Source organism: Neolamprologus multifasciatus, chromosome 18, assembly GCF_963576455.1.
Source record: "Neolamprologus multifasciatus chromosome 18, fNeoMul1.2, whole genome shotgun sequence".
In the NCBI taxonomy this organism is placed as follows: domain Eukaryota; kingdom Metazoa; phylum Chordata; class Actinopteri; order Cichliformes; family Cichlidae; genus Neolamprologus; species Neolamprologus multifasciatus.
Window position 1 is genome coordinate 17,400,982 of NC_140456.1, and position 23,050 is coordinate 17,424,031.

The 23,050-nt window shown below is 41.4% G+C and overlaps 1 protein-coding gene across 13 annotated transcripts in view; it reads left to right on the forward strand.

Moving 5' to 3' along the window:
- The window catches only part of adgrl2b.1 (adhesion G protein-coupled receptor L2b, tandem duplicate 1), a 93,592-nt gene that overhangs the window by 44,565 nt on the left and 25,977 nt on the right, over positions 1-23,050 (forward strand). For 11 of the 13 annotated variants that reach the window (XM_085139842.1, XM_085139849.1, XM_085139852.1 and 8 more), the window contains 7 exons: positions 946-1,746; positions 9,316-9,615; positions 12,932-13,032; positions 14,849-15,034; positions 16,993-17,031; positions 20,884-21,067; positions 22,645-22,767. In XM_085139842.1, coding sequence (XP_084995968.1) covers positions 946-1,746; positions 9,316-9,615; positions 12,932-13,032; positions 14,849-15,034; positions 16,993-17,031; positions 20,884-21,067; positions 22,645-22,767 — 1,734 coding nt within the window. The remainder of the gene's footprint in view (positions 1-945; positions 1,747-9,315; positions 9,616-12,931; positions 13,033-14,848; positions 15,035-16,992; positions 17,032-20,883; positions 21,068-22,644; positions 22,768-23,050) is intronic. The other 2 variants (XM_085139848.1, XM_085139850.1) reach the window with 1 other exon arrangement.

Consider the following 23,050-nt stretch of genomic DNA (forward strand, 5'->3'; position numbering starts at 1 on the left):
CTGAAGAATCACTAGTTGTGTGTATATATTGTTATTTGGCTCAGTCGTAGTTTGCTTGGCCCAACTTCTGCTGCACCCATAGCACGTGATGTGAAATAGCAGTGATGGCTGAGTGAGATTGGCACAAGCTGAACAAAAAGTTTGGAAAAAACAGCAATTCACTGTGTTCCCTTTGTTTTTTGCTTTTTTAAAATCCAGAACCAATTAATTTAAAAGCATCTAAACGGGAACCTTGCCATGGCCTCCCTCACCCATCAGTGGTTACTCTGTCTTTTTGCCACAGAAGTAGTGAGAATCCTTTACCACTGTTGCCTCCCCCTCCCCTCCAACCTCCACTTTCATTTTTTACCTTCTGCTTTGCTGCCGCCACCACCACCATTAACAACCTGTTGTTCACTCCTATCGAAAGACGTGAAGCCCGTTACCCCTTATCATTTTGGTTTATGACCTCAGTCATGTGAGTATGCATGTGCAGTGTGTCCATATACCCAGCTGTTCGTGTGCCATTTGACATCACAACAGACTGGTATTTTTCGAAACAAAGTTCCAATCGAAACACTGTGAACCCTACTTCTTATTTCCATTTCCCACGTCTTTCGTTTGCAGGATTTTTCCTTTTTTGTTGTGTTCTCATTTTCGTTTTGTTTTGTCCCCGTTAGGATGTATCAGCAGGCCCCTGAGATGCAAGTTCTCTCAACCACACGTTTCTCATTGTGAACAATCGCTGTTGATACATGCATTTCTTTTCTTTTTTTCCCTGCTCATTAGCGGTAGTACAAAAGCACTAGTTTAAAGATTCCTCCAAAATCACAGTCCCTGATCTTTTTTGTCCTGCACTCGAGTCGCACAGCAGCGAGAATGATGCCTGTCAAATAATAGTTTTTTTTCTCTCAAAAGTATATAAATTCTTGCCTTATTTTGTTTCACTCTCTTCTCTGTCACTAGTTTTCATTTGTCCCGGGACTCTGAAGAGCATCGGCGCCGCCACCTTCCTGTTTGAAGGCGAGCAACAGGCCGGCTCGTGGTGCAAAGACCCGCTGCAGGCCGGAGACAAAATTTTCTTCATGCCCTGGACGCCATACCGCACTGACACCCTCATCGAATACGCCTCTCTGGAGGATTTAAAAAATGGTCGCCAGACGACCACCTATAAACTGCCGCACCGTGTCGACGGGACGGGCTTCGTCTCTTATGACGGCGCCATCTTCTTTAACAAGGAGCGCACGCGCAACATCGTCAAGTTCGACCTGCGCACACGCATCAAAAGCGGCGAGGCCATCGTTAACAATGCCAACTACCACGACACCTCTCCCTACCGCTGGGGTGGCAAGACCGACATTGACCTGGCAGTAGACGAGCGGGGCTTATGGGTAATCTACGCCACAGAGCAGAACAATGGCCGCATAGTGGTGAGCCAGCTCAACCCATACACGCTCCGCTTCGAAGCCACCTGGGAGACGGCTTACGACAAACGCTCTGCCTCCAACGCCTTCATGGTATGCGGCGTGCTGCACGTAGTACGCTCCACCTATGAGGAGAACGAGAGCGAGGCGAGCCGGAGCCAAATCGATTACATCTACAACACCAAGCTGAGCCAGGGCGAGTACACAGACATCCTGTTCCCCAACCAGTACCAGTACATCACCGCTGTGGATTACAACCCCAGGGACAACCAGCTGTACGTGTGGAATAACTTTTACATCCTGCGCTACGACCTGGATTTCGGGCCGCCGGATCCCGCCGAAGGTGAGAGCTGCTTCATTGTTGTTTAGTCTTTGTCTAATTCTTCTATTGTTTGGCTGCAGCGTGGGATGTCACAGATGGCTGCCTTTTAATTTTGGATGCAAGTCAGGTGTGATATATAAAATATATAAAAAAAAGAGTGTTGCGTTAGTCTTGGGGAAAGGGCTCATTTGCAGACAGAAATTACACATTCACCTTGGAATGAGGGATAGCTCCCAGTGGGGGTTGCATCGCAACCAAAAAAACCCCGCTCCTTTATTACCATGAGGCAAGCCGAGGCACTCCTTCCAGCTGAAGTTTGGACCCTATCAAATTCTTTAATCTCGGGCCTTATCCAAAACCATTATGAACACGGCCCTCCTGAACTCGCCTCTATTGCTGGGAATATGCTCGAGAGGTATTGTGCACAGTACGACACAGGTTATCCTCTCCCCCTGTACCTCGGGTTTTCAATTTGTTGCCATGGTTACCTCATCAACTTCACAGAGGCCATTTTTACAACAGATCAGAAGATAATTGCTACCCTATTGTGGGATAATATTTTTAAAAATCGCCAGACTGAGGTGTGCGAGACTTATGTACCACTCGGTGAATCACGAGCAGGAAGAGTGGCTGGAAAACGATTACGCCGAAGAATCTCGGTCTTGGGGGCTGTGGGGTGGGGAGGTGGGGGGCTCAAATTAATCTGTGAAGTGCTGAGAGGCGACATACGTGTCACCACACAGCGGCCTTACATCCAGCTGATAATGGGTTTAATTGCCTGACTGCTGCCATCTTATCCCATAAAGCTCGGCTTCTCTAAGTCTTCTGTATGAAGTGTGGAAAACAAGAATCTTGACCTGACTCGAGGATATGTTACAAGCTCAGGTTGCCCTCAGGCAGTGGTCCGGATTAGGTTATGATTTTTTAACTTCTGGATATTCGGGAGGGGCTACGCACAGCGGTGGGGGAAATCTGATTCTTGACCTGAGCTGTTGAAAAGTGGCAAGGGGGGTAGGGTGGGGGCGGTTTGCCGCTGACGTCTCAATGGAGGCTGTGTGCTCCTGAACTCTGGCCTCTTGTCAACACGTCTGTTTGTTTTCCCGCTGTTCCCTGGAATCTCCCCCGGCATGATAACTCGACACCCAAAGGAGGCTCCGGGTTTGTGACTGAGTCGCGGAACAACCAAAGCCTCAATTAAGAGTATGTTGGAGAAGATATGAAAAATACTCCCAACTTTAATGAGTTCGTCATGCATGCAAACTGCCTGCTCAACTCCTCACGTCCTGATGTATGTAAATGTAATTAACAACTGAATTATCATAATTACCCTCCTTGTCTCAAAAGGAGTCTTGGGGAGAGGAGGAAAGTGGCCATCACAGAGCATTTTCAATGAAGGGCCTAATGTGCTCCCTCAGCTACTGCAATGGCTCGGTAAACATAAATGCCACTGAAGCCTGGTGTTGCCACTTGCTGCAGCAACAGTGCATTTAATCAAGAAACCCCAAACAACATAGCTGTTGATTTCACTCATTATTCGAAGTGCGGGCTTCCTGCCACTGTTCCGTTATTGGGATCCAATCAGAAATGTGTCTTTGCAGCAGAACTTGTCACTGTGGTTCATTAAGTGCGCCTTATGAGAACATTATGAAATGTTGCGAGCTAGAGTAGGAGAGAGGAGGCATCTGTAGATGCCAAGGCCAGCAGCAGCAGCAGCATGCCAGATCCTGTGAATGGCACTTGAAAATAATTGGTTCTTGTTTATTAGGTTTTTTTCAGATTTACACCTTTAACTTCTTTACTGTGTAGCTATTAGGATTTATTGCTGCCCATGATATGCCGTTGAATTAAACAACCTATTCTGCAGGGTAATCTAATGGTGCTGAAATAATGTCTCTCTCTCTCTGAAACTGTGGGGCACTTGAGGCGTAAAGGAAATTAATTGTGCCCATTAAGATTCATCGACCACAGAGTGAAGTTACCTCGAACACCAAACCCAATGTATCTCTCTCCTTTTTAGAGCTCATGTAATACAATGAACGTCGGTGTCCTTTTCTGTCAGAAGCATCAACCTTGGCCGTAGTGCTCATCCTACAGAGGTGCTGAAATGCTAGCAGGATTAGGGGTTTATATTAAGGTTTTTTGTTTTTTTTTTTTAGCAAAGTGATCAAAGCAGAAAATAATTGACCTTAGCAACTTGTCTATATTTCCTTTACCTTGTGTAGTGTTGGTAACAGTGCAGGTTTCTTAATTTGGGCTCCGGGTTGAGGTGATTAGCTCGGATCATTCCCCAAATCGATCGCTCTCGCCTATTGCTCTAAATAATTTGCGCGAGTTTAGAGGAAACCTCTATGCTCTGTTAATGCGTTGAGAACACAAAAAGCTCTGGTCAATATCTGGAGAGTCTACCTTCTCAGAGGTGGACCTCTTTAAAAAATTAATAAACCAAAAAAAGGCGTTTGCCAATTAGACAATAAAAAGCCCATCTAAGTGCCCGTAGTTACAGAACCAAGAGGGACAGCGGTAATGTATTCTCTGTGATGTGCAGAGACATTAGCTGATTTCAGTCCGAACAGCTCAGAAGCCAATCAAAAGGACCAGTAATTGCAGAAAGCTTTTCATGCGAACAAGGAGAGAAAGCAGAAAATTAATTTGTCTTTTAGGTAGCATCGATTTGAGGTCTTAAAGACAAGAGGCATAAAATTATTGGCTTTAACCGAAACACTTAGCTCCTTGGAATAGCATGGTAGCAGTGAGCAATAAGTGGGCTCTCTGCTAAATTACAAGACAATTATTATCATATCCTGCATGCGGCGCATATCTGTCGGCTAAATCCAGCTGTGTGCCATGCAGCACTTTGGTTTGCTTTCATATCTCAGAACGACGCCTCCAGGTGTGCCTTCAAGACGGAGGACATTTATAGATGTGTCATGCACTAAGCCTGTGTTCCACCCTCTGATGCATGATGTTTGGCAACAGAAATAGGGGCTCCAGAGAATGAGTCGGGGATTTGGAACAGCTCTAATTGTTCTGCTTGGTGGATTATGGCAGGAAAACTTTTTTCAGTGGACCTTATAGGCCTATATGACAGAGGGTTTTGGGGTGTTTTGCTCAGAGTGTATTTCTGTCTGCGCATATATCTTCCTGTCTGCATGCATGTGTCTGTATTGTGAGCCGCTCTGCCATCCTTCTGACTCAGACTGTCAGGTTGTGACTGTGCTATGTCTGCTGCTCCACGGTATTCAGTTTCAGGCCTCATAAATTACCCCACACAGACATAGGATATGTCGGGCAGAGCCTTTTTCTGTCTGCTGCTCTTTAAAGAATAAGTGTCAATAAAGCAGTCAGCCCTGCAACAATTTCATAATAACTCGAGTTTTTGTACTTTTAGGAGGAATAATGACATGAACTTTGGCATCGGATCAGAAAGTACACATGGATTGTTTTGCGGTTTTTTGTACCCTGCATGCCAAGCTCAAGTCACGAAAGCTTGAATCAGGCAGAAGAGCATTAGTGCATATAAACAGTCTAATGTAAAATTCATGACTTCTGGGATTTGTTTCTGTCATTAATTACCAGCAGTGGCTTTAGGTAAAGAGGCAAAAAAACAACTGTAGCTTCTGCGTGGCTCTTTTCCTCTCCCTCACTGTGGAAACCACACATGGATACACGAGGACCCCCACACGGAGTCACGGTGGGCTAAGCTACCCAGCTGCTGGCTGCAGTCTTATTTTTACCCATCAGACTGTACATTATTTACCGTGCACCCTTCTTCCATTCATTACAAATCTATCAACTCGTATAGCTCCGAAAAGGAATCCTGCTAATGCAAGGATGATTTCTAACCGATGGCAATGATTTCCTTTCAGTTGTGTGGGTCTGTTTGTTCGTCTACTGTGAGGATTAGCCTCGTAAGTGATTCAGCTTCAAAACTGAAAGCAATTAAAACAGCTTGATTTGACTGCAGCTGTCATTGCTTTTCCCTTAATAGCAAGTATTAGGCAGCTTATGATGCATTTATTCTGGTGTCTATCTGGACAGGTACATAGTTTTTACTGCTCTCGCTCGATGTGTGTAATTTGATATAATTTTTTTTTTTAAAACCCACGCTGTTTTAGTACAGCCGTGTCAGCTATAAAAGCAAGGACAAACAGAGTGTCTAGACCTCTGATCGTCTGATTATGGTTTAATATTTTTTGTCATCTTCCTCTCGGATACGTAAATGACTCTGGGGGGCTATAAAGTGATAAAACTAATTCTGTTCCATCTCCAGTGTCTTGATGGATGATCTTGCATAATGGTTTTCCTTCCTTTTAGCTCTGTTTTAATTTACACACTCTGTTTTGACACTGGTGACAGTCATTTTTCAAGCATTCAATCTCAAACTCTTCCATTATTTACAAGAGGTATTATTCACCATATGTCAACAGTATGCCTTTGGTGTCAGATTGCCCATAAAGAGCGACTTCGCTGCCTCTCGAGAGAAATGGTAGCTAATTGGTGCAGCCCTCTCTTGGTTGAGTGCTATCAGAGGACACAGGGCTCTTACTGGAGGGGAATTTGCTCTTTGCAATCAAAGGAAAATTGTAGCGAGCATGGTGCACAGACATCAAAATAACCCCTCAGATGCATCGACATCTGATAAGCACATTACTGGATGTACTACTGAATAGATATTTGATGTTCTTGGTGTTATTCTCAGTCACATTGTGATATGAAACCCAAGACATGATGACTAGAAGCAGCTACAAAGATGGCATCATGTCTTTGATTAGAATAAAAATTGCTCTTGACATCAGAGTACCACTCCTAATTACAGTGATACGAGTCCATGATTCTCCCTGACAGTCTCTTACAAGAGACAATGACCATCTAATAGTAAATGATGTATATGATCTAATAGTATGAACAATATTTAGGGATGCCGGCTGCTATAGAGCTGTCAAAATTTGCACCCTGTGCCTGGATAATCAATTTAAAATGCACATGAACATAAACGAATATGACGACTCACAAACTCTGAATCCTTTTTTATAATTTCTCAACGTTACAGATGCGATGATCTTCTCTTTTTTTAATAACCTTGGGCATTTTTCTTTTATATTAGGGGAAATTATAAGCAATTTAATCACTAATAAGAATAATCAAGTTACAGCTCTGTGTTGGAATACTGAACTGGGAATGCTTTATTGGTATGCGAGGGTTTTGACTCATATATTTGAAATGGCATTGTGTGATGAGTCATATAATCAATTAAGTGATTAACAGAAATAAGTCTGAAGCAATTACTATTAAATATTCATGACTAAATGAGTATTTGTATTGAATTTTTGCACATTTAAATCTCAGCTAGTCTGCTTCAGACTGTGTTGGAGCTAATTGATTGTGTTTGATTTGTTACAAAATCTGATTGGCATTAATTTTAAAAAAGTTATGCTAAAATATGGTAAAAATGCTAAAATAAAATAGTATTAAATAAATAATTGACCTGTTTTGGTTCACAATGTGAATACGTAAAAGGATCGGAGCCATCAGTTTGAATACATAACATTTGATCACATCTTAAAGCTTAACCATTGCTTAAAATAATCATTGACAGATTAATTCAGAACCTATTTTTTCTCCTAACCTCATCATAGTTTTTCTTTTCTTTTTTTTTTGCTGCAGATCTAAATTGATTAAATCATACAATTGAAAACAAACAACGTTTATGAAAATGGAAAACAAACAGAATATAAATACCGAAAAGCAAACTAAATAGTTCTCAGTACAGGGTAATAAGTTTGGTGCTTTGGTCTCTTGAGTTGGAGAAACAGCGTCTCAGGAGCAGGTTAATCAGGTGAAGCAAGCATGCTGTTACAGCCAGATGCATATTAGAGCTTATATCAGCCTGTGGAAAAGCACAAGTTTGCTCAGGTATGGAGAGGTTTAATATTCTGAAACCTAATTACACTTGCCCTTGTATTGCATTATATGCGTATATTGAATCAACCAAGTCAGCCTATGAATCATCTCACTTCTCCTGAGTCAATAAAAAAATCCTCATCTGCAATATATAATATATTTGAAACACCATTTTTTTTGTTTTGTTTTGTTGTTGTTTTTTTACTGTAGCATTGTTTTTTATTATTATCTGATAGCCTCAAAGTTATTTATCTGTAAAGTAATAAATAAAAGTTTTTATTTATTTACTTAAACAAAGTCTGTTTAATGCATCTTTTTTAACTTATTCTGCACATTGTCCTGTCTTTCGGTGATAACTGAAGGCTTAATCATTAATTGGAAATGCTAACTGCACCTTAGCTGATGGTTGTGCATGTGCAGGTGTCAAACACACAAGGACCAAATGAGTGTACGGTAATTACCCAGAGCTCCTGTCTGGAGGAAAGGTCATTGAGAGAATTGTCACAATTCGGGCACAAATGAGTAACACCCCACTCCACCCACCGTCACACTAATGCTTCTCTCCACTCCCTGCATCACCACATATAACTTTTTTAATATATTTAAATATTTTTTTTTGTCCAGTGAAAACGTACATATTCACCTGACTGGCTGATTAAAGTGGAGACAGTCACCATTCTCAGGAAATGGAGAAATGTGTCTGATGATGGACTGTCAGACAGGATGATATTGCATTCTCCCATCAGCTCCCAGGGAAACTGAAGACAACCCTATGGTGCCTTTCACAGCGGCAGACCTCATTTTGGGAATCTGCTTTTATCTCAAAATACAATCAAGTGGTTGTGGGCAGAAATGTATGATCATTCATGCAGGAGACAAGTAGCCCAGTATATACACGTAGACCTGTGCACATACACACAATGTGTTTTCCTTTTATTCTTATTGGCTATTCATACTGTATAAAATTTATAGATTTCCCATTTCTGCTCCTATTTCCCAGTTATCTCCAGGCTCTGTGCAGCAGATATCCATCTGTGTGCACACAGTGGTTTTAAGCAGAGACACACCTGACTAATCGAGCAAACACAAGCACATGTGCACACGTGCACATTCACGCAAAGATTTGCTTCGCAGGGTAGCCATGGACTGAATACAGTGGAATCGCATTATTGCTGATGTATGGTTTTTGCCCAGAGCAGTGCAATTCTCCTTCCGCACACCAGCTTTATCTGAGTGAAAGAGAGATGAACAAGGCAGAAAAAAGGTAAAATGCAGACAGGCTTTGTCTTCATTGTTGATATTTAATCAGTCCAAGGTACTGACTCTGCTGGGAAGAAACTGCTATGTCAAAGGATGCCTGACCGCCATTGCCTTTTTGTCGTTGTTATTTATGGGCTTAAGTAAAGTATAAAATAGTAAGTGATACTGTTGTGTTTGCATGTTTATCTTGATTTCTTTTAGTAAATGAGCTGGGGGGGAGAAAGTGGAAATAAAGAGTGAAACCCGCACAATGCTTTTATTTCCAGATAATAAGGGAAGCAGTAACTCTAGTAATACCAACAAACCATGAGGCTCAAAACAGATGCAGTCCCCCCCACTGCGAGAAACAGCAGGGGTTCAAGGCGAGGACGTTTATGTCTCGAGCTCTAACAGCGTCACTGCTCTCTCCCTCCCTCTCTCTGTCTCTAGTGCCAACCACCGAAGACGCCTCTGTCTCGTCTGCCATGCCTAAGACCACAACAATTACCACCACCACTGCCGTGTCCACTGTGAAGGGGCGCGGTGACACTACAGTGGCAGGAGCAGATCCAAGAGATGGCAGAGATCCGTTTGAGGACAGCCGAGGCTCGAGTACCGCTGAGCCCACTATCCCAGAGCTGCCTCCAACACCCAGACGCTTCTGCGAGGCGACTAGGAGGAGAGCCATTGACTGGCCCCAGACCCACACTGGGACCACTGTGGAGAGGCCGTGCCCCAAGGGGACCAGAGGTATTTCCACCACTTTTCTTGAAACATGAAAATTCAACATTTTGTCTACTGTGTGCCTGCTAGAGGTAGACGTTCTTTTTCTTTTTCTGTAAAAGTATTCCACTGAAACTTTTAGCAGCCCTGTGACCATAGGGTTTTAACAGAGGAACAGTCTGACATTTAAAGAAATACTTATTCACCCTCTGAAGTGTGGACAAGAAAATCATTACCTGTGTGTGTGTGTGTGTGTGTGTGTGTGTGTCTATATACAGTCCTCATAGGCATGAATGTTGCTGTAATTCTGGGCTTTTAGTTATTTCTTTATACTGTTGTTTTTTTTAGGGTGGAGTGACTATACAGCATACATTTTTAACAAGTTAAGAAAAAAACAAGACAAGACGGTTCAAAAAGTTTGAATTTATTTTGGATTTTTCTAATCCACACAGGGTCAAAAATATACATGCATTTACATTTTTTGATGCTTAAAGTTCTACAATATATTTTAATTTGACAAAGCCAAGGTCTAGTAACTTCTTGTAAGTGATCATAATTGATTACAACTTGTAATTTCTCTTTGCCAGCATCAAAAGGATTTGTTTGGCAGCACTAATTGGATTGATCAACATCAAAGCACTGGGAAAGAGTTTTAGATTTATATAAGTTTGGAAGGTGTCTTGGAACCAGCTACAGGGAGGCCACAAGCCAGTGTACTGCTATAGTTCCAGCTTCAGGCCTGGATAACTGGGGAGAGCTGCGTCAGGAAGGGTACCTGGCGTAGTCTTGGCCAACTTAAATGTGCAGGACAACTGCAGATTAGAAAACTGCAGGTTCCAAGATCATATGTTCAAACTATTGTATACAACTATGAGTTATTAGGATGTTTCACCACCTTTGTAAGAGGAAATTGGTTAGGATGTTCAAAAACAAACCAGTAACCACAAAGGCTCAAGCCTGCCATGAACTGGAAACTGATGAAACACCGACTGATGGAAGCCCCAGCTCCAGAATTAACACCTTCAAGCTTGACAAAAATTTGCAGCTGCCCTCACGGGCAAGCCAAATGTCTTGTGGAAGGAAGGTGGTGAAACTTGATGGGTGAAAATTGGACTATTCCGTGTTCATGAAAGGCAATGATCCCAAACGCACATCAAAGTTGGTTTTTGAATGGATAAAGCAGGCTAACATCAAGCTTTTGGAATGACCTTTCGAAAGCTCCGACCTCGGCCCTATTCTGGACTAGACTTAACCTCCTAAGACCCAAACTCTTTCATGGCATGCATTTTTAATTTCTCTATGCTATTTGGGCTGATTGGGACCTGATGAATGTAAAAACAAAGAATTACCGTATTTATTTATTTATTTTTTACCTGATTTTTGTTTCTGAGAAAAATAAGATCCACATATGAAGACATATGTTTTAAATTTTGAGAGAACAGTGGCAGTATAATGTCCTCGTGTGTGGATATAAGGCCCTTGTAGAGCAAAATTTAGTATTTTGGTCTAGACAACCCAAAATGTGATGTCCACATATGTGGACGCCAGGTCCTAGGGCGTTACAGCTGTGTCAGTGGCAGGGAATTAACCAATTTATATCAACTCTGCCAAGAAGAGTAGTCAAATATTCAGCCAGAATTATGCCAGAAACCTGTTAATTGGTTGCATTTTGTCAATGTGCAGCTAGCTAAGGGACAGTTGACCAAATATTAGTGGGGGTATACAGTATGTATATACTTGAGCTTGTGTGCATGATTGTAATCTTGTATGCATTACAGAAAATCCAAAATAAATGCAACTGTCATCTCTTATCTTATCTGAAGAGCTAAGTATAGAGCAAGAGCTAGGCGCTTATTAGCTTAGCTTAAACTGGAAACAGTGCTAAGCTTACTAGCCTAAAGATGTCTCGTATTGCCTCTAAAGTTTAATAATCAACATTTTATATTTTGTTTTATTTAAGCCATATACTATTGGTGTTGTGAAAAATGTGTGTTTTCTTCTGTTATGACTTCTTACAAAAATCGTTTGGTAATTTTAAGCTAGCTTTTTTTCTGCCTATCAATTTGTCCGAGTTTAAGCTAAGCTAAAGTAATTGTTTCTAGGGTTTAGGTCTATTTTTATGACATGTCTAAAGATATGTATTAACAATTACATTTTGACATTAATGGTGTCTAACATTCACCATGAAGACAAAAAGATATTTGAACACAAATGTGAAAATATTCATTTAAATGGTTAATTAAAACAATGGCACAGGAACAATACACAATATTTTCATATATTAAAATATACATTTCTCTGACAGTTTACAAAAGTTTACAGCTTACAAAAATACTGTTTCTGTTGAAACACTAATTCATAAATGTTTATTTTGCGTCTTATTCCAACTGCTTTGAATTGCCTTAATTAGTCCTTACTCTCTAGGAGGTTAGTGCCAAATAATTAGTGCCACTAACAATCAGGTATAAACCAAACCTCAGAATGATCACAAATCACAGTTTAGCAAAAAAAGCAAAGCTCCCAATTAAACATGTTAAAATTGCAGTTATTTAGCTGTACTTATTTAGGTCTTGCTTCCATCTTGGTTTACTTGTCCTTTTTTTTTTTTCTTTTGTAAAACTTCATAAAATGGACATGTCAGTCTAAAAATGTATTATAGCATGATTTGAGCCTTTTTGACAAAAATAAGATTTCGAAATGTACCTAGTTACTGTAATTTTGAAGCCCATTTCTCCTTGAAAGGAAATCACACGGGGGGGGGGACAGACAATCTGTAACAGAGCAAAAGTAAAAGTAAAAAAGATGTTGGACTGCTTCTATTAGATAGCCAAATTAAAAATCCTCCTACAAATGAAGAAACTTTTTTTTGCAGGTGATCATCTGCCGTAACCTCACAAAATCCATCTAAACATCCCGTTGCAAAGATTGGCAACTGAAAAGACTCAAAAGAAAGTGGGAAAGGAGACAATATTGAGAAAGGAAAAAGATTTAGCTTTTACTAGTCAAGCTGCATGTTATCTGGAGGATTCATGTTTTATTTGTACATGCATAGCAAGAGGTCTTTAAAATATTTTGTTTACGATCAATAACAATCCACTGCGTCCACCTTTTCTTTTTTCTGTGTATTTTCCCCCAAGCTTTGAAGAACTCTAATAGTCTTTTAGTGTCCTTTCTGTACTTTTTTGTCATACAGACAGTCTACAAAGCTTTTAGGTTTTCAATCATTTAGAAATCTTTGTTCCGGGTGAAGAGTCTGCATGAATGAAGGATAAGCAGGAGAAACTGTATCTGAGCAAAATTCTGGCTCCCCTCCAACTGTTGTTTTTATTCTGTGGTACTGCAGGCATCGCCTCTTTCCTCTGCACCATGGCAGGGACATGGTGCTCCAAAGGGCCAGACCTCAGCAACTGCACCTCCCACTGGGTGACTCAAGTGGCACAAAAGGTAAAAGGAGAATTTGTCGATCACAAAAATATAACAGCAAAGAACCACGTAACATGGCTGCGATCCAACATACAGCGGTAATTTCTGACCTCGTTCCCTAGCTTGGTTTATTTTTCCAGCACAGAACTTTTCAAGTGTACACGAAACTTTCAAGGGTAACTAAAATGCTGTTTGGCAGCAGAAAGAAATGAGCTAAAGCATCAGGAGTAAATGCCAAGAACTGCAGTCTGTTAGTGAGAATCAAAGAGCCATGTTTTCTTTCTGCGGTGACATTTATGCTTTGATGTCATGCAGGTAGAAATGTAATGTAGATGTGCAGATAACAGTTGCTTAGATGCACAGGAATGTAAAACATAGCAAACCCTGAAGAAGAGATTATTGTTTCTCTTGAAAAAACAAAAACACCTACAGAATCCTGCAGGTTCAGGCAGGGTTTCAGTCTATTGTTGAAAGACATCTTGGCTAATGAACAGCTGTGTGTTTAAAAAAATCAAAAACAAAAAAACAGTAGTAAGTGAAAAAGTGTTGGATACGCTTTGTTTTTACGCTAGAAACACAGCAAAATGACGTGTAATAGAGAAAGTATGCACACTGCATTAAAATTGGGGTATGCAATATGTTTTTGGCATCACTGGACTAAAATCCATAATTACCTTTCAGCATACTCCAGTTTAGAGAGGAAGCTAGACTCATGTTCCTCATCTGTGTGGAGTCTTTGGAGACCTCATTGGGTGAGGAATACTAAGCAGTTACAAATAGAAGTCCGATGCAGAGGTGTAATAGGCTTTAAAAAGGAAGAAAAGAAAAATTTCAGCTGGGAAAGTGAGGTCCGAATCCCGTGTTTGGACAAAAGTTAGCAACACTTACAGTTTCTGCTTCATCCAGAATTTTCGTCATTCAAGTTTTAATGCAACATGTTTTTGTATATTTTTAGAAGCATTCAGTTAACAGTATTTTCTCTCAAAGTAACGCACAGAGATAGGAAAAAAAAAAAAAAACCCAACAAAACATTTTGCATCTTACGCACTGTTGCCAAGTCAAAAAACTCACACAACTCCATTACTCTCAGGCGATTATACACACTGCTAGCCTTGCTATGACATATAATAAGCAGGAGCTTTAGTTATCTGTTCTAAGCTTTGCATATTTGCTCATTAAAAAGAGAAACTAATATGAACAGCGTTGAATTGGCTGTATAAGTCCTGATGTTAGATTTTATTAAGATATAATTGCCAGCGATGGTGGGCCTTAGAGCTGCAATGCTTCTGGTCTGTTGACACCACTGTAGTACTTTTTAGTAAGTGGGGAGATATTGTAATGTAGCTACAAGATACTTCTGATAGCCCTGAATTATATTTTGGAGGCTGAATGGCTCAAGGATTAATGGTATGTTGGTTTTGCATTAGCTTCCTCTATTTGAAGTTTAATTGGCGGCGGCACTTCAAAGTCACATTTGATTGATGTCGTTGTTGCCGCATTTTAGTGCAAAAAATTGATTCGTTTGTGGCAAAAGACACCTTGAACATTTTATATAAAATATGTACACAGTATTGTAGTGATTCTCTGTTTGGAGAGAGTACTGCTGTGCATTTAACAAGACATAGTTATGTTATAATGTCCTTGGTTAATCATACAGTCACCATGAGTTCATTCCGTCTGCACACAAAGACAAATTCCTTCTAGACTTGCTGTGAATTTTCAGATGTGTGTGTGAGAGATATTAGTCCAGGTTCATATTGCATGACTCTGATCTGAGCGCTGCATCACTGACACTTCACTGACACCCCCGTGTTTCTCCCCGTGGTTGTTTTTTTAGATCCGAAGCGGCGAAAATGCCGCAAATTTAGCCAATGAGCTGGCACGTCACACACAGGGCCCGGTGTTTGCCGGCGACGTCAGCTCCTCGGTGCGCCTGATGGAGCAGCTCGTGGACATCCTCGATGCTCAGCTGCAGGAGCTCAAGCCCAACGAGAAGGACTCAGCTGGACGCAGCTTCAACAAGGTGCTATGAAAATCCTCCCTGGCCTTTTCCTTTTCTGACCTCTCGTTAAACGTTGTCCCTGTTTTGCCCCGGTTCTGTGTCAGCATGACTCAGGACATTCATTAGCAAAACACACACACAGATGCACACAAGCCGCTCGGCTCTTTTCTTACATGCACGCATGCATCATCCAAACACGTGCAGTCTGAGGTGAGGGGGCTAGGGAGGCAGGTCTAACCCTGCGGGGGAAGCTCATTCCTCTAGAGTTCCTTGGTAATTACCAGCGTTGGAAAACACAGGCTCACCTGGCAGCTCCACCTTTAAGGAGCTAATGGCCACGAGCCCCCAACCAGCACAAAGAATAACTCTTCATTGCTGACAAGTGTGGAGGTGCCCCCTCCTGGAGCTCATGCAGGTGCTCAGTGGAAAGAAAGCAGGTCTGAGACAAAACTACATCTCGTTGCTGCTGGCAGTCCCGTGGCGATTTGAGTGACAGTTTTGAAAAATTACATTGTTATTCAGACTTTGGAGCAGTTGCTGTGTAAACAAAGTGATTTTGAACAAAAAAAACAAAACAACCAAAAATGACGCCCATTGTTTGCGCCCATGTGTTCAGACAGCTGCACCGCTATTATTTGAAGATAAGAGCTAACAGGTTTCTTACTGCAATGCCAATATTGTTGTGGTGATTGGAACAATTCAAAGGCAACAACAACAACATTCAACTTAAAACTACTTAAAAACTGTGACATCCTGTCATAGAGCTGTTGTTTGTACCTGCAGTTCTGCAGCTGCAATGAAACACACTTTCACTCTCGAGCACACCAGGGGTGAATCTGACAGAGAAATACTACTACCGTGCCTGATTTTAAAGTCACTCTTTAAACAGCCTGCTTGGAATTGTGAATATAATAATTTAGTTATCCTTCCTTTGATCTCGTTGCGCTTCTCCACCAACAGTTCCCCCCCGTCTGAGCACTTCAGCCATGCACACATGTATTTGCAAGACCAAGAAAACTCAAAATCAAGATCTTTTTTAAATTCCTTGCCCTGATTTATAGAATCTGGCTTTCTTATGATTAAAGAAATCAGGTTAATGCAGAAGGCAGACTGAAACCTGTCTGCCAAATGATTTCCATGCCATACTGGAATAAATATACACCAATGGATGCCAGTAAAAGAAGAAAAAAAAGAAGCCTGAACATTTGAGCCTACACACATGGGTTTGAAAGTGTTTAGAAGAAATGTATTGCATACATGATTTGCAGTCACAAAATCTGAAATGAGAACACCCCCCCCCCAACAAAAACAGAACGTGGTGCTTTCAGCTTCACGCAGCCATTTCCTCCAAATAAAACAAGTAAATGGCGGCGTCCACGGGCGCAATCTGGACTGCGTTGAAGAACCATTTCTGGTTTCCTGTGTGTGCTTTTTTTTTTTTTTTTTTTATGGTTGTAATTTGGACACAAGAAACATTTTTATCTTTTTGTTTCCAAATTCTGATGCAACGATATGTGAGTTTCTCTGGTTTGACTCAATTAGGAAGAGACACCAACTTATTTAAAGCCAAGAGCCTAACAAAGGGGTTTTAAAGAGAGCTAGCGCTGTATTATTTTCTCCATGACAAGAAATACAAATGACCTCATCCCACATTGTTTGTCTTCCGAATGTATTTTAAAGCATCACTAATGGGGAAGCTTCAGAATCTGGTCTCAGCGTTTTTTCCTCACTGCTGCTTTGCGTTTCTCGTCTCTCTCCCCTCACTTTGACTTGATCCAAATTTATACTTAGTATTCAAACACAGCTCCCCTGAAAAGCACTTATTACTCTTTGGGTTATAGTTAATAGACCTGTGCCTTTTCTTCTTTTCATTAACTCTGTAATTGATGGTAAGTGGCATGATTTAATGCTTCCTGTTTTCTTACCTCCTCTTTCTTCAATCCGTTTCTTGCACTTGATCGTCTGGTTGTGCGGAAAAGCTTCAAAAAAGGGAGAAGACATGCAGAGCGTACATGAAGGTATAACTGCCAGGCTTTCTGCATTCCTTTTTCACCCTGATCCCTAACGTCTGACTTGCAGCATGCCGCACTGTCTGTCTTTATGTTTTTGATTATTTTGTTACAGCGTGTGCCTGCTGATGTGTTTGTACAAAATGCGGCCACTTCCTCAGATTCGGCTGTCTGCTGCCCTGTCATTCTGTCCATCTGAGGATGCCGCCATCCATATTCTTCTTCACTCGTAAATCTTCCCTTCGTTTTTTTTTAAATTTTCTCCTCCTCCTCTGCCTCTCGTCCTCCTCTGCCTCTGCCACTCTTTTTTTTTTTGCCTCCCTCCATCTCTTCTGTTGTCGGCTCTTTACACGTCGTGTGAATAATTGCCTTCCCACGGTTGTAATTGCACCTCCCTGTCAGGCAGAAGTGTGATCAAAGTGGCAATGTGCTCAATTTTCACTTGCTTATATTGTACAAATTCTACTGTCGCCATTGCAAATAATAATAATAATAAAATTTTTAAAAAAAACCTCTTGGTCCCTTTTTGATTTATCTGTGGGATTAATTTCCAATCCCATTAAATATGTTTGTGTTCCAGTCTGATCTTTGCAGGCTGTCCACCAGACATTTTACTTAGTGTAGTGCAGTACTGTTTATTTTCCCGGGCTTGGGTCTGCTGGAAGACAAGACCGTGATGTAGACACATGGGAGAAGATGCACTGCATGGTGTTTAGATTTTGTGTCAGTGGTGGATTGACACAAATATTCATGGTGCCCAGCGGTTGTATCCCAGACTCTAGCTTTGCCGGAAGTACAATGGTTTGTAAAGATGGGCCTCTCCTTATGCAGTTCCTCCCATACACCTCCTGCCTGTATTTGGTTTACATTTAGCACTGCAGCTTGAAAGTATACATTATTATGGTCTGTTCGCCCCATATACTCGAATATCCTGCTAAGTTAAAGCAGCCCCAGCCTCCCAGAATTAAGTAGTAAAACCTTTAATCAGCACTGCCACTGTTGTGTATTTATGACTTACTGAACAAGCCAGTTGCAGACCAGGCTCTGTCCATGAATCTGCTGCAGCTGTGTTTTTAAACATATAAAAAAAGTGTTATATTGTGTTGCTAGTGGTACTTGAATCACTTGTTGTTGTTGTTGTTGTTTTAGTTTTTTTTTTCCACTTTTTCTGGAATGCGCTAAGACGTCCCAATTCCTGAAATCTGAGTTTAGAGGTACCTGGAATAGGTTAGTAGGAGATCCTGTGACTGAAACGCTGAATACAAGGAGGATCATTTTTGTTCTCAGCAGATGTATTTTGCAGGTATAGAGAACAGAGATATTGAGAAATCATCAAGTCTGTACCTTGAAATATACAGGGATTGGACTTGGGATAACGCAGGGCTGTAGCTCTGGAGGTAGAGCAGGTCATCTACTAAACAGAAACTTTGTGGTTCTATCCCTGGTTGCTCCAATCTCCTGTCTGCATGCCAAAGTATCCTCGGGCAAGATACTGAACCTCAAGTTGTTGCATTCATTGAAGTATGAATATGTGCGAACGTTAGATAGAAAGCACCTGAGTGTAGAAAAAAGTGCTTGTGTTAATGGGCGAATGAGGCATTGTGTATAAAGCAGTTTGAGGGCTCAAGTAGAGTAGAAAAGCCTTTTATACAAGAATTTACTATTTAATTGAGCAACGTGCTGTATAAATGCTGGATTTCGAAGCATTTAGTTTTTTTCCATTATTGTGTCACAGACAATTCTGACCATGTTTGGCCCCGTACAGATTTTTCTTTGGGCTCTTACCACCATGTCGTCCCCTGGGCTGTGCTGACAAACTACTCTGTAAGACACTTTCTGCCAAACAAATTGTTTCACAGTTGACGTCAAGAGGTTTGCAAGCATTTTCCACAAATGACAAGAGAGGAAGGGCAGGAAATAAAAGCAATATATTGCAACATCTGTCCACCTTCATCTAAACACAGTGAATATGTGCATGCTGTGTAAAGCCGGGGGGGGGGGGGGTGCTATTTGATAGTGATGTTGACTGGTCCCCTCTACCTTCTGGGCCCTGGGGCATTGAATCAGCTGCACTGTTATAAGTTATGTCTCTGGTTTTTCATTAAATATCTTAAAACAAAAGTCTGAGCTCTGTGCACAAGCCTCATGCTAATGAAATATGAGGAACCTACAACTAACTCCTAAATATCCAGAACCTAACATTGCCATATTGAGCACATTGGCATCCCGGCATTAGCAATTAGCTTAAAGCTAATGTGGCTGGTATTTTATTTTTCAGTGTCACTGATCATCGTCCATTGCTGTTTAAGTCAGAGCAGCTGATATGGGCAGCCACAGGGGCTCCCCTGGTGGTTGCACTCTTGTGATTTGTAAATTGACCACCACCCAGGCATGAATTAAATCAGAAGACAGATTCTTTCTGTGCTACACAAATTGGAGACAGACTTTTTTCCCCCCCTTCTTTTGGATTTCATGGGTCCTTTGAGGATGGCTTACCAGGGGGCGGGAGAAGACCATTTAGTGTCTGTCTGGTTGTAATGGCTCCAACCCCATAATCGCCACTTCTCTCTCTCTTGCTCACTCTCCCTCTCTCTCTCACACACACACAGACACACACACACACACAGACACCACACACACACTTAACTCCTGTCATAGTCACAGTTGCCTGCAAGGTTAGGGCCACAGAGATTGATTTTTTTGTGCTTGGACCCAAGATATAAAGACATGCTGAGCACTCTGTCTGGATGCAGCCATCACTGCTGCGGTTAACATCAGCTCGGTGGTTAAAACGTTGCGGTTAATCATATATTGGTTCAGACTTTGGTTGATTCCCTTTCTTGTTATTCCAAGCAAATGGATAATCCTGTCCTTGGTCAATTAGTGTTTTGGATAATCACAGCTGTGACTAATTGGTACAGTGAGCAAGGGCTTGTTTTGGTTAATTACCGTTATTGTGGTGGGTCTTGCTGTGGGTAATGGCACCTATGGTTAAATTGTCACTCTGATTTATCACACCCAGGGCTCGTCTAGATCTGTGTACAAATGTCTGTCTTTTTTTTTTCGAGGGGGGTTAAGAAAGTTAATGATGTTGTTTCTTAATTGTGCCAGCCAGGAGTCATGAACTCAACCTGCCAGGGTCAAAGGAAACTCTTGTTTTATCAACATATGATACATGTGTAGGTTTTGTGGAATGTTTTGCTCGCATGCTGCTTATCAGAAAGCAGGAAATGAAAGGATTGCCATTTAAAACAAGCAGAAATCCCACCACCCTCCCCTCTCTCTGCTGTTTTCACTTGCACTACTACGCCGAACACGGATTTCATGATAATGCCCTCTTTCCTCGAGGAAAATTGTATCCAAGTCATTATGGTCAGATCCTGTTATGGAAATAAGAGTATTGTCCATGGATATGATTGCTTTCTTTCTTTTCTTTTCTTTTTTGGTTTGTTTTTTGAAAAATAGCTGCTTAAAGCAGGAAGTGCAAATGCAGCATTCAATGAAGGGGGAACAAAACCCCAAAACATTTGGTTTGTATTTCTTTTTACCCTCAAGGATGTTTGCATTATCATTCAATAAAGACTCTGGCCCACGAGAGACTTCCCCAGATTAGCTTTATTCTTTTTAAACAGAATATTAAATAATACACACTAAATATTCCATCGTCATTATTATTTTAGCTACCCATGGCTTTCTCTGACATTCATGTCTTCAGTTGGAATGATTTTGCTTTTGTTATCTTTTTTTAATAATTATTATTATTTGTTTTCCAGTCCCTGCTCTTTGTCATTAAACTCAAGTTATGATTTGGGGGTGGAGGGAGTGCAAGCTGACAAATTTGTCTTGTCTCCATGGATACAGGCGATTGTGGACACTGTTGACAACCTCTTGAGGCCGGAAGCTCTAAAATCCTGGAAAGACATGAATTCCACAGAACAAACGCACGCCGCCACGATGCTGCTGGATACCCTGGAGGAAGGGGCGTTTGTCCTCGCGGAAAACCTGATTGAGCCCGCCATCGTGAAAGTTCCCGCAGAGAATATCCGTAAGTTCCTCTCCAGTAACTGAGAAAACCACATGTGCACATCCATCATTCACAGTCTGTGATGTTGATGGCTTTTCTTTTCTTTCTTTTTTTTCAGTCTCAGGGAGATAGTTTTAAACACAGCGGTAAAAATTGTCTCACATTCAGGCAGCTATTCTTTAAGAAGAGCATCATTTTGAAAATGGCCACATCTCATCTCGTTTCACTGACGTCATAAGAAAAGATTTGACTCAAAAAAAGGGGGGGAAAAAGCTAATTTGCCCTCAAAGGCAGGCACTTTATTATCAACATGATCTCATTCATATAAGTCAGCTTTGTGCAGTGAACTGTCATATTTCTACTCGCATCTCTTTGTTTCTATGGTTATGGTCCTCCACTTACCCTTTTTGTCTTATACCTCATTGATTTTTAATCTTTTTCTCGCATTGTAAAGTCTCCTCATTGAATGGGTGCTGCCAGATGAACTGTCCAGACCTCTTGGGGGGGAAACAAAGAAACCAATTGAATGGCACTGCTCCATTCACATGGCACTCTATCTGTTCCCTCTAAGCCTTTCCCATTAATAAATAGTTAGCCAAACTGATAAGGACTAGTTGCTCTGTCTTTACCAAAAGCACTGATTAACACATTGTGTAATATGTTTCACATTAGCCATTTAATCACCGCATTCAGACGGTTTTTATGAGCTTGTCAAGTGCTTGCTTATCTGCACAATATAGATAATGCTCCAGTGAAGAAACATAACTAAATATGACAAAACCTCAGAGAACAGCCTACCTGACCTCTCTTAAAAGAGTCGAAAAAAGCCAAAAATGATTGTTGATTCTAATTAGCAGTTTCCTCGAAGCTCAAATGGCATCTCCGGGCGAGTATCAAGGGCAGGGCGAGGGGAAAAAGGGAGCTAAAAGGTAGATGATGGGTGGTAGTGGTGGTGGGGGGAGCAGCAGAGAACAATTCCTCATCTCCGTCTGTCAGAAGCCACCTATCTGAGGAAGTGAGGCCGTTTCTGATGGGAGGGAGTGTGCTGATACGTGTGTCCTCCTGACCCTTTAATAATTTCACACATCAAAGGGAGCACCACCCGGCAGCTGGCATACCAGAGAGAGGGGCTGCAGGAATTTGGAGGATTTTCAGAGATTTGCTCGTCGAGGCCCAGAGTTATCTGAACCCACAGGGGAAAGAAAAAGTAAAGTAAAAGCTCAATGATATTTTTGATCCTATGAATATTTGACATTCATGCCGCAGTAGGCTGCGTGCTTGAATTTGCTCATCTTCTATCGTTGCCCTTGTTGTTATTTTTTCTTCCGCTCCTGCCTCCAAGGCTTTCACAATGCCAGCCAACAGCTTAGTGACATGTTTTTTTTTAAGTAAATGACACTCGACGGGGTTTTGCCAATAAGACTGGATTCTGTTACTGGTACAATGAACCTCGAGTCTTTACACATACCCCACTGGGCCTGAGCGATAGAGTTCTATTAAACACCATGTAATGCTTCTCAAGTGTTGCCTATGAGTAATACATCTCCTCCTCTCTCAATCTCTCTGTCGCTTTCCCTTTTACCTCGGCCATCTCTCAGTGTTGGAGGTGTGTGTGCTAAGCACCGACGGGCAGGTGCAAGACTTCAGATTTCCACAGACGAGCAAGAGCGGAATGACTCTTCAGCTGTCTTCCAACACGGTGAAAGTCAACAGCAAAAACGGTGAGACAACGTCACCGCAGAAGAAACACCTAGCTGATCAGATTGTTCGATGGTAGTTCATAACCATGTCCTAATTCACATAGTTGTTTTCATTTGGGTAATTAAGTTGGGATAATGCCTTAAAGGGATTTTACGTGCTAAGGCATTCTGAATCGGATTAGTAAGACATTTGTGAAATATGCTCATTGATTTATTTATTTTTTGCCGGGAGTTACAATGTGAGTCTCATACGCTGCACTGTATGGGGTAATATAATCAGGAGGTTATTAGCTTAGCTTAGCAT